This window comes from Centruroides vittatus, unplaced genomic scaffold (assembly GCF_030686945.1).
Source record: "Centruroides vittatus isolate TY-2023 unplaced genomic scaffold, ASM3068694v2 contig_950, whole genome shotgun sequence".
Lineage (NCBI taxonomy): Eukaryota > Metazoa > Arthropoda > Arachnida > Scorpiones > Buthidae > Centruroides > Centruroides vittatus.
In genome coordinates, this window is record NW_027122629.1 from 1405404 (window position 1) to 1422261 (window position 16858).

Sequence of the window (16858 nt, forward strand, 5' to 3'; positions counted from 1 at the left end):
CTTCTGGAAGGTCCAACCTTCTCCTAATTTATACATATTTTTTATGATCTGATGTATAAATATTTTTATATTAAAAATTTAAAAATTTAATTATTATCGGATAGGATTCTTTTAAAGTATAATTTTTCAATATTTCAAAAAAAAAAAAAAAAAAAATATATATATATATATAATAATTCTATTTTCAATACACCAATGTAGGTATTGTTTCATTGATTGATTGATTTATTTATTTAATACCGTGTATTTGTGTACTTTCCGTATGCTGGATAAAAAATGTGAAAAGTACAGGTATCCCTCGTACAACACGGTTCGAGAATTTGTGAAATCTTCCGTACAAAATTTTACAATTTTTTACGTTCAAACTCCGTTATTTCATATATATATTTTTAAATTATTCAAATAAGCACGCGTGTTGTCTCAAATTTTAAAATATTAAAATTTTTTTTATGCTTTCGTCAGTTTTTCTTTAATGAAAACTGATAATGTAATTTTCTATCAACCAGGTGTCGTCGTCGTCGCTTTCAGACTAGTTAAGACTTGAGTGTTTCGTTTTTATAGATTATCTTCGTATTTAGTAAAGTTTATTTGTTACGTAAGTGTTATTAAACTTTTTTTAACTGTAGGAAAGTAATCATTCGTAAAAATGAACTAAATACGGCGGTATCTCGGTATTCGAACTGTCCCCAACTCGAACAATTCGGTACAGAGTTGCCAACCTTAGAGAGAAAATCATTATAGCTGCCCCTAGAAATTATAGCAATTCTGGTACAACCGTTTCGATCCGTTATACTTACGCCCTCTATCCGTAAAAATATTAATTGCGTTTCCCTACGTCAAAATCTTAAACTTTTTATCTGCTACCCACGGTACCTGAAATAATTGTACAAATACGATAATTGTCGTACAGATCTCAACCCTGATTCGGTATTCGAACACAAATTCTGGAAAAAAAAAAAAATCGAGCAACGAGTTGCTTAACTTTACCGGCAACAATTAAAACTTCATGTGGCGCCATCTGTTATGATATTTTATTAAAAAACTTATACTTTTAATTATTATAAAATGGCAAAACGCTTAATTTTCAGGGTAGGGATGGGTTTTTATAAAAAGAATTGTAAATGCTAATAACGAGTAAAATCTCATTAGCGAGGTTGAGGCAGAAGTTTTAAACGCGAAAACGTGTACGTCGGACGTTTAGCGCCGCTTTCCTGTAAGCCTAGAAGATTGACAATGACGTTTGGAATGTTGAGCATGATTTCACTCACTTTCCAAACACCATTGTCAAATTTAAACGCGACGTACACGTTTTCGCGTTTAAAACTTCGGCTTTAACCTCGCTGTTAAGCTTCAACGAGGGTGAACAAAACGGTGCACGTGTGCAGGGTGCATGGTTTTGTTCACCCTCTCGGTTGATTGGGTTTTTTTTCTTGTTTGTTTGTTTTTTGTATTTCTCGACGTTTAAAGGGTTCCCGTGAGTTCAAAAAATTTTTGTAAAAATCGCTCGGTACTCGACTGAACAAATGCTACCTGCTAGAATTAATTTGTAGTTAATAGCACATTTTTATTTTTATTTTGTCATCCATAAAAACTTTTATGATAAAAATAAGTGACACATTAATTAATCTAATTTACATTATTCCTTACGGGAAAAATTGGTTCAGTATTCGAACAGCCTTGAAGGACGAATTGAGTTCGAGTGCCGATGTACCACTGTATTTCAATTATGTATGTGATACGTAAAATGTTAATTAATTAATTATTTTTATTTTTGAATTAAGCTGTAGCCCTGAACTATGTCTGGTAGAAATAAAAAACTATTTCGTAAAAGGCATTTCATTTCACTGGAATTAAAAATACAGATTTTGGATCGTCTGAAGAGAGGAGAAAGATTATCACGTGTTGCAAAAACTTTAAATTTAAATGAAGCAACTATCCGGACCATACAAAAAAGTGAACAGAAAATTAGAGCTTCTGTTACTGCAGGATGTTCCATTTCTGCAAATATGACAGCTCGTCCTAGAGAACCTATAATTGAGAAGATGGAAAAAGCTCTTAACATTTGGATTGATGACTGTTTAAAAAAACGGATTCCAATAAGCACCAATACCATTAAACAGAAATCTTTAAAAATTTACAACTATTTAAGAGAAAATGGAGAACAGTCTACCAGCCGTAACTTTGTAGCTAGCAAAGGTTGGTTTCAGCGTTTTAAAAAACGTTATGCATTACAGAAAATACAAATACAAGGGGAAACTGATAATGAAACTGCCAAATTTCCAAAAGAATTGCAACGAATTATTGAACGAGACGGATTCACAACACACCAGGTTTTTAATGCAGGTGAGACATGTCTCTGGTGGAAAAAAATGCCAAAGAGAACATTTATTTCAAAAGAAGAAGACACTGCATTAGGTTTTAAAGCATCAAAAGATTGTTTAACATTACTTATGTGCAGTAATGCGTCAGGAGATCACATAGTAAAACCTATGCTAGTTTATAAATTCTTCAATCCTCCAGTAATGAATAATCTAAATAAAAGTGCCTTTCCGGTATATTGGTATAATAAAAAAACTTGGATAACTGCTGATTTATTTAAGAAATGGTTTCGAAACTATTTTGTACCAAATGTAGAAAAGTACTTAAAGCAAAAAAATCTGGATTTCAAAGTTTTGCTAATATTGGATAATTCCCCAAGTCATCCGAAAAATTTAAATCACCCAAATGTTAAAATAATATTCCTACCACCGAATACAACTCCTTTGCTTCAGCCGTTAGATCAGGGAATCATAGCCACATTTAAAACTCATTACATTAAACATCTTTTGCAATGGGTTGTGAATAAAATAGACGACGAATCAATCGAAGTCATACAGGCATGGAAACTGTTCACAATTTTGGACTGTATTAATCTCATATCTTTGTCTATCAAAGAAATAAAACCATTAACATTAAATGCCTGTTGGAAAAATTTATGGCCAGAGTCAGTTCAAAGCTTCAAAATAATCGATCCGGCAGAAAACAGAATCGAAGCGATACTTAAACTTGCTAAATCTTTGGGAGGAGAAGGTTTTGATGATATGAATCTTGAAGATATCGAAGAACTAATGGAAGAAGAGATTGATGAAACAAATTTGGTCGAAATGGTATCTACGCTCGACCAAATTAATTCAGAGGATGATAGTACAGATGAAAACCCTGAAGATCATAATTTTACCGTTGATAGTACAGATGAAAACCCTGAAGATCATAATTTTACCGTTGATAGTACAGATGAAAACTCTGAAGATCATAAATTTATTGTTGATACTACAGATGAAACCCCTGAAGATCATAAATTTATCGTTGATACTACAGATGAAACCCCTGAAGATCATAAATTTATCGTTGAAACTACAGATGAACACCCTGAAGATCATAATTTTACCCTAGAAAGCATACGTGAAGGGATAAACTTGGCCGAACAATTGGAACTCTACTTTCTAAATACAGATCCTTCCATTGAAAGAAGCATAACATTTAAGAGAGAACTTCAGAAATGCATGGCTCAATATAACGAAATTTATAAAGATCTTTTAGGCAGACGTAATCAAACGGAAATACCAGAGTTTATGATAGAAATAAAAACTGAAAATGTAACTGATATTTCTGATGAAGATTAACAAAACAGCTCAAAAGCTGATACTTTGTAAAAAGAAAACACCCTTATTTAACTAAGTATTAACGCCTAATACAGTTCTTTTAATTATGATAATTAATTATTGATTGGAAATAAATTATCGATTGCTTTAATAAACATATTTTTCTTAATAACGAGTAAAATAATGTACTTTTATTAGCTTTGGAACCTAATCCTACGTTTCGCAATAGTCTTTTGTTTCTTATAACACTGATTCTCATAACACTGCACCTTTTCGGAAGGTAACTATCGTGTAATACAAGGGATATCTGTATTGCAAATAGCGCTTTCATAATCGTATACTTATGTTGCAAGAAAATTAACTTATTAAAAACATCAATATATTATTAAATATATAATTTTAAAAAATTTCCAAATTAATTTACTTTATTAAAATAATTATAACAACGTGGCTTTTATACCTTACCCATCCCTCTCCCTATGTGATCTTCTCTTATATTCTTATATTCCTTAATCCGGTACATGCGGTTATTTTATTTATTTTTTACTCTGCACTGGGCGCTAAAAGGGCCTCTTTTTTGGCAAGCCCATTATGGGTTCGGCTTAGGCCCACAATGGGGCGACTGCTTGAAATTCGATCTCGAGTCCCCCAGAGCGGTAGGCTGCCACCTTGTCCGCTCGGCCATCCGGCCGTCACACGTGGTTATGTATGAACACTTATGAATACAAACAAACATTACTTCAGTTTTAATTTAATGAATTATCCAACAACTGCTGAGAGCTGCATGCAAAATGCTAAGAACTGTTTATTTAACAGACATTAACGTAGCGGAACTGGAGAGAGGAATCTCAGAATTTAATGATTTAGAAAGGGATTTCTTCAGATGGAAAACTGTTTACTGCGGGTACGATCTTTAAGGACCGTACCCGCAGAACAAACAGCATTGAAATGAAACAGTTGAAGCACGCAAAACAATGGTTAAATGACAATGAGTTGGTCCTAACACGAGCTGACAAAAGCAAACACCTAGTCATCATGAAAAGACAAAATTGCAACAAATCCTTAGAAGATTACATTAAAAGAACGGAACGTGAGCGGGTCAATGAAAAAATTGTTACGAACGTAGACAGAACGGTTAAAAAACTTGAAAGAGCACCATTATATTAACTTTCTTTAAAGGATCTTATAACCCGAAGCCAGGGATGCCAAGATTGTTTGCATTTGCAAAAATACATAAAGAAGTTAAAGAAGCCAGACCTGTGGTTGAGAAATGCAGAGAACCCACATTTTTAATCCAGCAATTATTAAAAATTACTGGATTTATTTGCATATTTTAAAAATTTATTTAATTTAATATGTGCTCTCCACTTCAAGTTAGTAGTGTCTTGTCCCTGTACATCATAATTTTCCTGTTAGCAGTAGAGTCGTGCCAGTCATCTATTAATTCCTTTCAGGGGAAGTTTTGAATTTAAATAACGTAACTTCCGGTCCACACCCCATTGTGGGTTTTTAGGCCCACAATGGGGTGTGGGCCTGCAAACCCATAATGAGCCTGGAAAAGATGTCTTTTTTAGTATCCATAGCGCTCATCGCCCGGCTGCCCCACTGTGGGCCTGGCCGAATCCATAATGGGCCTGCTATACGAGACCTTCTTAGTGTTCACAGGAAGGAAAGAATTAAAAAAAGAAAAAAATCAATATGTCATCTTTTAAAAATTTCGGTATAATATTGTTTTAAAAAATTTATTATAATACATAATTATAACATTACGGTAAATATATTAATAATAAATAAATTTTAAAATTTCGTAATTCAGAGATCACGTGATGTGTAAACAGGTTGCCAGTATTTGTCTACGTAATTTCCTCGTGCAGTTTCCTGCACAAATTTAAATAGAAATTTTTCGTATTGCTTAGCGTTGGGTGTGGTAACAACGATGGCAAGCACGAAATTATTAACTTTACTTATTGTTATAATTGGATTTTTATATATCGAAGCGTCTAACAAATATTCAGAAGAAATGAATAATCCCAAATATCGTAAACTCGAAAATAACTTTCGAATGCAGAAAATTAACCTGCTATGGGAAAAAGCGCAAAAGGTAATTTAAACCGCATCAAATACCATTGATTTTTAATGTTATAATTTAAAAAAAAACAATAAAATTGCGGTTCAGAATGAAGGGTTTGGATCCCCATTGCTAAAGAATTCATAATATAAAAAAATGTATATGATGTGTTTTATTCAATTATTGAATACATAGCTGAATACTTTAACTTTTCTTATATTAAATTACTTTACTCGTAACTGTATAAAGCAGAGGTGGGCAAGCAAGAGTTCAGTGGGAGCTGAAATGTAGGTTTTGCAAAATGCATGGGAGCCACAGTTCTGTACTGTCGTGGCGGATGGTACGGTAAGGCTGGGAAGGATAGCACTTTCGACAAGAGCCACATGTAACTCAAAAAGAGCCGCATTTGCCCATTGTGCTCGGAATTTATGTACTTTATACCATTGCCTGGTATAAAGTAATTTAATATATAATAATAATAAATTAAGAATTCTCATAACATAACACATGTGCTTTTCATCAGTTGAACTTTTACTCCATTGATTTTTCTTTTATTTTCCGAAGAAACTGTTTTCTACTATCAAAAGATTGTTTTCTATTAATTTGCGTAGAAGAGTACTACTTAAAATAATAATAGAAGCGTGAGATGAAACTTAAAATATTAAATGTGATATAAGAAATGTTTATTAGAAAAAATAAAACTTTACGAGATGTTAATACAAATTAATAATTACTTAACAAAAGTTATATCTCTAGATTTACTTATTAAAACTTTTTAGAGTAATATACTATTTTTATTTGTATGTAGAACATTAACGGGCATAGATGATGATTAGATATAACAAATAGATACAGAATTAGGTTTTGAAATGGAAAAATTCTTTGTTATAATTTGTCAATATCCCGTTCTCATTTTATCCCGTTAAAAAAATAAATTCTATTATTTATTTTTAAATATGTAATCTGAATATAATGTACAATTTGATACAATTGGAATTTTCTGGTAATTTAAATGTTGCAACATTTGAATTTTACCTTGTTTGATTTTTATATTTTTGGGAAACTTTTCTGATTAACTTTTTTAAATGTATATAAAAATTGAAAGTTCTCTGTTATGCCAAATTAATTTTTATATTTTTTAAACTGCTGTTTAATTGCGAGAGATTGTGTACAAATATGTTTTTTTTTTTTTTCAAATTAAAATCTTTATCTTGGTTGCTTGTTGTTCTCTATTATATGTATTTTCTTAGCACAATGTTGCCGTTGAGAACATATCACACAGGAAATACTTTTAGAGGAAAAAGGTTGGTTTATTGGTGTGAACGGATATGCATTTCAGGCATAATGCCCGTCTTCAGTCCTGAGATAGTGACAGTTAAACCAACATGACTCGTAAGAAGATATGCACGTGGTTGAAAAGGAAAAAGGAACCAAAAATTCTTTTGGCTCCACACATTAGAATTATTTCACACCCTACAGCACATGTTATGCTATCCTAATATCCTTATGTGTATGTGTGGAGCCAAAAGAATTTTTGGCTCCTTTTTCCTTTTCAACTATGTGCATATCTTCTTACGAGTCATGTTGGTTTAACTGTCACTATCTCAGGCCTGAACGGGGGCGTTAAGCCCGAAATGCATATCCGTTCACACCAATAAACCAATGTTTTTCCTCTGAAAGTGTTTCCTGTGTGATATGTTCTCAACGGCAACATTGTGCTAAGAAAATATAAATAAAATCTTTATATTTTTTAGAAATTACCAGAGAAGAAATTAAAAGCTTTGCATATGGATTTATTACTTCAAGATAAAGAAGAAATTGCTTTGAAGAAAATGAAAAGTGCAGGCCTTGATAAAGATGGATTAAAAGAAGCTACTTTAAGAAAGTCACTTAATGGTATTTGAATTTCTTTTAAACAGTTAAAAAAAATCATGTGTTGTAGTTACTAACATTAAGCTTTATTAATCTAATACTTAAAAATAAGTTAAAATTAATGTGTAATTGCAAACTAGAAGTTTTTAAAACAAATATTTACATATTTTGCATTGAGATTATATATTGCTTTATGCTTTTGTGAATTTTGTGAGCTGTATTGTCGTTATAACTTAGAAATTTAAGTTATACTGTTTATTTTAAAAATCTTATGACGTCAAATTATATTCTAAATTATGGCTTTTTCCCTCTGCAGCAATTATTAATAAATATGGATTGGCAGATCATTTTGCCACTGATGAAGAAAACACTCATAAAAATCAAGTTTCTTCTGAAGTGCCAGAAGAAATGATAGATAAGAGATTTTTCAAGGATAAGAAACTGAATAAACTATGGACTCATGTAGAAAAGTCAGATTTTTCAGGTAATTTTATTGAGCAAAGAAAATTGCAAAAGTACATGTTAATATACTTTTATAAATATTCATTTCAAACATAAGACTGATTTAGGTTATTTAAAATATTAAAATGTCGGCATCAAATGTAATAATGTATTTAGAATGAAAAAATTTACAATTGCTAATTTTAGAATTAGACATTAAATATAACAGAGAGATTCTTTTCTTAGAACTTTATTTCACAATGTTGAATATATAAGTACCGTATATTTCTGCAGATAAGACAATAGTCGAATCATAAAAAAAAGCCCCCAAAATCCGGGGTCGTCTTATAGGACAGATGCAAAAAAATTAATTGAAATTTATATAAATTAAAACCATTATAAAAATATGGACAAACTGTAATTATTTACTAGTAGAGAGTAGGGCATGTCCACAAAATAGAATAGCCCATACGACGTTTTTGTGAATAGTCAAGGTCAATGCCTGAATCGGTGCGAACGTTTTCAACAATAGCAGGGCAGAAAATAAAATTTGTTCATTCGAAAAATCACGAATAGGACATAATTCCGTATACGCTATACCGTATTATTATCCAGATGACGATCGCTGATCTAAACTAAATTCATAGGCCTTTGATAGTTTGAGGGTCATATTATAGGACAGATACATGCTAAAACTATAAAACTTTGACGAAAATTTATACCTCGTCGTATCTGAAGGTCGTCTTATCTGCAGAAATATACGGTAATTTTTAAAATATGAAAGTTTTTGAATTCATTTTGAATTGTAAAAGATACAATCAATTAAAAATTTAATTCATTTGTTCTCAAAATCCATTATAGAACTCAAATTGAAACATAATCAAATATACCATACATACATATTTTGTGTTAGTTTAGCGTGTCAATATTAATTATTAATAATTTTATAAAATTCTCATCGAGTTAAATCTGAAGTAAATTAATACAGATATGTATAGTAACAGATATGTATAGTAACAGTATAATTATGTTAAAAGTTATATTACTAACAACAAAAGATAGATAAAAAAAATAATAAATATAATCTATTCATAAGAACACAGAAAAAATTTTTTATATATAGGCCTAGAGTATAGAGATTAACAATAACATTTTTTGAGGCCAAATTTAATGTTATAAATTTGAAATTTCAATTAAAACTTACCTCCTAAATCTACATCATGTATACAGTAAGACTCAAATAGACAGTACTGAATATATATTCGTTATTGCATTTCCAAGAGGACAAACTTATTCTACTCGCAATAGTTCTTCAGACTGGAATGTAAATATACAGAACCAAAACACCATGTAGAACCAAAAATAACTCCAGTAAATAATCATGGACAGAAGGACTAACATTTTTTATCCTTTCCGTAGATCTTCAGGTCAAAGATTTTGAAACTGAATGTTTTCTGAATATCATTGTAGTTGATGCATTTTGAATAAGTCCATTTTACTTTCCCTGCTGTTATACGTAACAGAGGGAAAGTGTGGTGATTAGTCGAAAACTGACCCCAAAGATTTTTATATTTTTGGACTTGGGACCTTGAAATGTCAAGAAATGAAAAAAATTTGAGGATTTTTTTCTGTACAAATGGATGTTAGTGCGCGTGTGGGGGGAGACAATTTTGTTCGTTTTCTTTCAAGCTTAATAATTCCTGTGTTTTTTGTCAAAAATTTCTGAAATTTTACAGGGAGGTTTGTGTATTAGGGAATTTATGCTATTAAATTTGGTAGTTAAAGGTTGACAGAGTGGAGAGATAAAGGGGGTTGTGTCATAATTAAAGAGATATTTTAATCAGTTAACAATACAAAGACTCAATGAAAACAATGAATTATTTAAAAAATATTACCTGACATTCTGAAATTTTGATTTTTATAAAGTTCAGATTAAATAATAATCACAGTTAATATTAAATGTTTATTTTGATTTTATGAAAGATTTATAAATGAGAGACTACTTTTTCGTTTGATATATTCATAATGAACCAGGAGAAAATAAATATTTTCTTAGCAGTTTCCAAATTACTGTATTTACTTGCATATAAGACGATCTCGCATATAGGACAAGGTGTGACTTTAAAGATCAAAATAAAGAAAATTTGATTTATTAATACAATTCTAATTTTATTTTGTTTAATCATAAATAAAATATCAAATGCATGTAAATGCACCCATCATCTGGCAAAATTACTGGCATTTTAAACTTTAAGGAAAAATCTTGTAAAATCGACAACATAATTTGTTCACGTAAAGCTGGACAATCGGGAACTTTTTTTGCCAATTCTTAACAGTCAAATCTACTTTCTGTCGATTACACGAGTTTCTCCAAATTCTGATTTCCAAATAATCATCTGTTTTCACATGGGAATGGATTAAAACTGATATCGGGCTCCCGTGTGATTTTGGAATTTCAATTTGGAATTCAATTCGAAAGCTTTGATTTTCCTACTGCTATTCATCTTTACTCCTAACAATACACAAGAACGATTGAAATGACTCAGATAAAATACTTATGTTTTTAAATACCAGAGGGTAAGCATCCAGTAAAAAATGCGAATACACGGTTTACAAAAATTATTTGCAAAAACTCAAAGAATCTTTTGCTCGCACGTATAGGACGACCTAGGAATTTGAAGCTGTGATGAATGAATAAAAACTTCATCTTATATGTGAGTAAATATGGTAATTCATTTTCACTAAATCCAACTCATTGAGACTCACTCTTCATATTCAGTCATGAAGTTGTTTAAGAGTGTATTTTATATGCTTTAACTTGTAAGTTATCTTTAAATTATTTATAGTGTCTTATATATAAATGAGATTTGTAAAAAAAACTTACATGCACTGTAAAAGAAGGAATTCATTTGAAAATTATCTACAGCATGGTCTTATTTTATGTGGGGATTACTTGTCAACATGTACTGTGTAAAACAAAATTTCCATGCTGTTGTTAAAATGTCTGCATCATGGTTGTTAACACAGCTGTTGTTTCTATTAGCTTTGTATGTCTCTAACACCTTTAAATAAATTAAGGTCATTGATGGGTTTAACATTTTTAGCTTCATCCTAATTAACCTGTACCTTATGTTGGCTATTGTATGGTGCTAGGGCTGTATTGTCCAATTTCTTGTTGATGACTGCATACTTGTGTTGTTTAATTCTTTGAGGCAGGTTTGCCTGATAGCATCTGTGTATGTCATTTGTTAAAGTGAAGGTCCTTAGCAACTTCATGAAAATCACTAGGAAATCTGACTTAGTCAATTTTTAATGCATTACAATTATGGTTTATTAATGTAATATTTTTGTTGATTATTTTTTACTTTTAATTTTTAAAATTTTTGTTTATTTCTCGTCGTAGACTGCATATCGTATTAAAACACTACACATATGCCACCTTATAAAATGCAGCCGTGTTTATTCGGTACGAACGTTTTTGGTCGTGTTAAATGACCTTCTTCAGGAAAATATCCAAAAAAGAAAAAGAAAAAATCGAACACATCGAAAATTTGCAAAAGCGAACAAACTTTGGAACGTTTTTAAAAAATATTCTAAAGAGAACTGCATGCGCCATCTCTACATCGATGCGTATTAAATAACACATTACATGAGAATAAGATAAAAATAAAAATAAAGATAAATAACAGACAATGAAAAATAATATGCTCCTTGGAGACATTAAAAGTAAAGTACAAACATAAACTATGGTGCAAGCCGAACGGCGCACAAAACATCGGGAAGGAGAGGAGCTGTGCAGAGACAATAACTACGGTTTCTGTCCTTGCGTAGGCGTCCGCATATCCGCTTTTCTGACGTTTACATGTCGCCTGAGCGCCAGGCTGCAGATATTTTACTAGCCTCTCTGAAGTTGATAGATTGTCCTTTCTGGCTTGCTTTGCAGATATGCCAAGCTTCTGTATATCCGGAGGTGCTTTATGTTGCGAACTGCTTGTACTAATCTTGCTTGTGCCCATTCAGCTTGGACTCTTGGGGATCTGCCAGGACGTAAGTCGCCAACGCTGTGCATGGTTGTTCGCTTCTTATATTTCTCTGATGTTCCGCCAGCCTTTCCTTGAGTGATCTTCTGGTGGCTCCGATGTAAAATAGCTTATTTTGCCTCCGTGATGTCCGTAATAGGGATCCTGTAAACCCCGGAAGGGAGTTAGTGTCCATGGCGTCTTTATCCGCTCTTAGCAGCTGGTATATAGTGGGATTCCGTTTATATATTATTCTTTTGTTAGTGGCGGTTCCTATACGCCTATAGATGCTGCCCAGTTCCGCCCTGTATTCCATCAATGTAAACTCCTCTGTATTTAGGAGGTTTCGCTCCTTATTGCGTGTCGTACTCTTGCTAGTGAAAGCTTTAGGACTGATCCCGTTCTTCTGAGCTAGCTTAATGATGTAGTTCATCTCTTCGTTTTTGTCTTGGGTACTACTGCAGTGTAGTGTGTGCTCGTGCAGCGAGCGCTCGGAATGCTGCGAGTTTGTACGCCGGCGGGTCGTGCGAGTTCCATGGGATAAAGATTGGGTTGTAAGTAGGCTTTCTGTATACCTTAGTACGGAAAGCTCCTTGGCTGTCGAGCTGTATGAATAAATCTAGAAAGTGTATATGCTTATCGTTTTCTTGCTCGAGTTCGATCTCAAGGCCGAATTTGTTATCATTGATGTCCGTTATGAATTGGTGTAAGTTGGGTTTGACATTCCAGAAAACAACCACATCATCAACGTACCTTGCATATGTTAGGATTTGCGTTGCATATTTTGGCAGGAGTGCATTCTCCAGAGTTCTTAGGACCATCTCGCATAAAGTACCTGCCAGGGGGCTACCATGGCTACACCCTTCTGTTCCGTGTAAGTGATGCCATTAAAGCTAAAGATGGATGAGAAAGTGGTTAGGTGTGCCATCTCTAGATGTCTGTCTCGGGTCGTGTTAAACGACCGAAAACGTTCGTACCGAATAAACACGGCTGCATTTTATAAGGTGGCATATGTGTAGTGTTTTTGTTTATTTGTTCAAAGTTTGCTTGTTCCGTAACCATTATGTATTCAAAAACTGATGATCTATCAAATTAGGTTGAAAATGTTTTTATTTAGTAAAACTTATATTGTTGGAGTTTCTTTATGGTGTGAATTTTTCTAGTACAGTTTATTTTTATTTTGTAAAATTACATTACAAATAATTGAAAAAAATTATTATTAATAAATGATCCAACTATACAATGCTCACAAAGAGAAAAATTTGTTTTTTAGAAATATTTTCAAATCTTTATGGTTTACTATTAGTCAGCTCAAACTGTACAGTAGATACATTTCGTGTTATATGAATTCTGTGCTGTACGAGTCACTTATATTTTACAAATACAAGAACTGTTCACAGCCTGGCACTTGTGCAGTTTAGGGGGTACGGCTGTTTGAAAGGTTTTCTTCCATAAAATTAATCGATTCTAGACTAATTTGACTTGAACCTTTCCAAAACGTGCATAATTTTTTGGGAATAATCGATATAAACCATGCTATAAATAAAAAATTGTAGGAATACTTATCGAGTGCACACCGTTCGAAGATGCTGTTGCTTAAGCTTGTTTTTTGTTGCGGAACGGCTCATCAAATGGCCGATGCGTTTCCCGATAAGTTATTCTTTCTGCAAAAAATTCGCCAAACTTTGGAGACATCATTAATAGAAATATAATTTTTATGGTCGTTGAATAATAAATGTTTTTTAGTAGGTCTACTGCTCATTTAAACTCAACGGTTTGTGCAGTGTCCACTATTGGTCCAGATTCGACCAATCCTGTCAAGATACGAGTCGGCCATGACAATCTGTCTCATTCTTTTACCGTGTTATACGAACACGATTGCAAGTTTTCTGCCGTGTTATACGAATCCGTCTTATATGAACCTGTGTTATGGGGGGATCTACTGTACTATTTTATTTTGTCTATTGGAGATGAATTCAGTTTTGAGAATGTTTTTACAATACAGAGTGCTTAGATGTGTTATAAAAGAAAAATTCATGATATACAGAGTACTAGTTCTAATGACAGAAGGAAGCCAGTGCAAAAAGCAGTTCTAAAATTTATAAACTCAGCAAATTTTGGCTTGTTGCATATGTGTAGAAGGTATCTTTGTCTTGCATTGCTGGAGAGATGTAAGTTGTCATGTGGATGCTGAGACAGTGGTACTTTGGGTTGTTTTGCATGTGGAATTGAAATTTGTGACACCCAATGCCATTTTCATCACGAGTACAACCTTGGAGCAATGATAGATGAAATGGGACAAGAAACTCAGAGAAATGGGATGTTTGTTCCGGTGACAATGACTGGTAAACATGCTGATTGTAAGATGTCTGGAAAATGCTGATAATTATTTCAGAGAAGCATGAGGAAGTCCATCTGACAGACTAGTGTGCAGCTACAAATCCACCAACAACAGTACATAGAATACTCCATAAAAGGTTATGCTGATATGTGTACAGTACAAGATTCAACTGCATCAACAAGTGAAGCCCAAAGACAGGTCAATATGGAAAAACTTTATGGAAATGTGTTGTCCAAAATTGATGACAACACATTGCTAGACAGATATGCTTTTCAGACAAGGTACATTCCATATGTCTCAAAAAGTAAGCAGACATAATTGCTGGCATCTGGTTCTGAAAATTTGCACGTTGTGCATGAAACTGAACATGATGTGTTCAGTTTGAGATTATGGACAAAATCATCAATCATTTCTTTCTTTGTGGCCATGATATAAAAATATGTCATGTCTCAGCTTCACGAAGGGACAGTTTTCCAACAAGATGGGGCTCTCTACTTTTCCAATGATGATCACAGATTTTTGGTTAATGATTTCACTGCAGGATGGATTTGGAGAGGATCACTGTTGCATGACCCCCATAAACCTAACTCCACCTTTTTCCTGTGGGGTTTTGTTAAGGAAAAGATATATGCTACACTGATACATAATTGGGAAGAATTACACAATGTGATGCCACAAATTCTTCTCAACATATGAAGTAGAATATCAGTTGGACATTTGCCATGTCATAGTAAACTTTGGTAGGTTCAGAATGCATGCTAATTCTTTTTATTAAATATCTTAACTGAAATATCCTGTATATATTATGTATTTAAAGTAGAATTCAAATGTACGATTGAAAATGTCTGTAAATTAAAATTATTTTTTATAGATGAAGAACTAAAAACTCTGAAAGAAGAATTTCAACATCATCAAGAAAAGCTAAACTTGTATCATAATTTACTTGATGAAATTAATAAAGATGCTGCAAGTTCAGCACCAGGTAAATTTTCATTTAATGTTTTGTATAACAAGTTTTGTATCAAGATAATAATTTTTAAACTTTGATATTTTTAGAAGAAATGGATAATTCGGTGGAAACATTAATGAGAGAGGAAACTAATAAAAAGAATTCACCGCATACTCAGCAGATGTTAAAAAAACAATATCACAATCTTAGACAAGATTACGATTATTTAGCTGGAAAAGTTTTGAAAGGCAAAGGAATTATTTTTGAAGAGGGTCGTGTAAATAAATTATGGGAATTAGCTCAGAAAGCTGATTTTACATCAAGCGAATTAGAATCTCTGAAGGTTTTGAAATATTTTGTATAATATACAATTAAAGATAAATTATAAAATGTTTAACGTCATTCTATTCCTTTTAGGAAGAATTGCATCATTACGAGCATCGTGTTAAAAAGTTGAAGTTTTTGGAGGCAGAATTAGATTTTTCTAATGAAAGACACGAATCAAAAAAATACGTCGAAGACAAATCCGAAGTTCAAAAGCAACGAGAACAACGCGTAAAAGATTATAATTATAAGGTATTTATCATTTTTAATATATGAAACTGTTAAGAGGATTTCATTCCTTTCTTAAAACTGATTTTATTTGTAGGTAAATAAAATTCACAATGAGATAGAATCAAGAATATTACAGCGTCACCTGGAATTATAATTATAAATTCATTACTATAGAAAAATTATGTAAAATTTTGCCACAGTTTATTGATATTTTATTTAATGTATCTGCTATTAAAGAATTTTGAAATTCAGTATAAGGAAAATATCTCATTTATATTATTTAAATGTTAAACTAATTGGAACATTTCTTTATATAAATAATATATATCTTTTTGTAATTTTTTTTGATTACAACAAAAAGGGTCTTCCATATTGTAAATAAAACATTTAAAGTTTTTTCTTTTATTGTTTGTTTCTTAACAAATTATTTTAAAATCTTTTATAAAATTGTTAAACATTTGTCAATAGTTTTTGACTAAAAAAAGTTTCAATGATTTTTGTAAAATAAAATCAAAGTTGTAATTTTGTACTAGATATCCACAAAGCTATAAGTATTGTACAGAATAAAATGCTTAAAAATCATTATTTTGAAAACATATTCTGAAGTTTTATATTTTTATTTTGTAAAATTACATGTTTACGGTATACAGGGTGTGGACAATTACGTTATACCAAGCTATATCTTGTTTCTGCTACATATTGTCTAAATACGAATGCACGAGTATAGGTAATCCGTAGTGGGCTATTCAATGGCTAGTCACCATGCACCCAAAACCTATCTTGGCTTCTATGAAAGACAGTGACAGTATAAATCACAAAGTCGTAGAGCATTCCATCTTTTGTCCACTTAAAATAAAGGGGAGAAACAGCTGGACGTCAAAAATATGAGAGGGGAAACTGTGAGGCTTCTCTTGCATGATCTCGTGTGTTCACACAAGTAGTTTATTCTTCTAAAGGATTGTGCATTTATAT

The 16858-nt window shown here is 32.1% G+C and overlaps 2 protein-coding genes across 2 annotated transcripts; both read left to right on the top strand.

Annotated features, from left to right (window-relative positions):
- The first annotated feature begins 544 nt into the window (after window positions 1-544).
- On the top strand, window positions 545-3662 carry LOC136985089 (tigger transposable element-derived protein 1-like). The gene is made up of 2 exons (XM_067282292.1): window positions 545-595; window positions 1782-3662. The coding sequence occupies exon 2, from the start codon at window positions 1797-1799 to the stop codon at window positions 3660-3662; it is 1866 nt and encodes a 621-aa protein (XP_067138393.1). The 5' UTR covers window positions 545-595; window positions 1782-1796.
- A 1805-nt stretch (window positions 3663-5467) lies between these two features.
- LOC136985057 (alpha-2-macroglobulin receptor-associated protein) lies at window positions 5468-16482 on the top strand. The gene is made up of 7 exons (XM_067282252.1): window positions 5468-5742; window positions 7464-7605; window positions 7898-8065; window positions 15254-15364; window positions 15439-15674; window positions 15749-15907; window positions 15981-16482. Exons 1-7 carry the CDS (start codon window positions 5578-5580, stop codon window positions 16038-16040), a joined length of 1041 nt encoding a protein of 346 aa, XP_067138353.1. The 5' UTR covers window positions 5468-5577; the 3' UTR covers window positions 16041-16482.
- The last annotated feature ends 376 nt before the right edge of the window (window positions 16483-16858 follow it).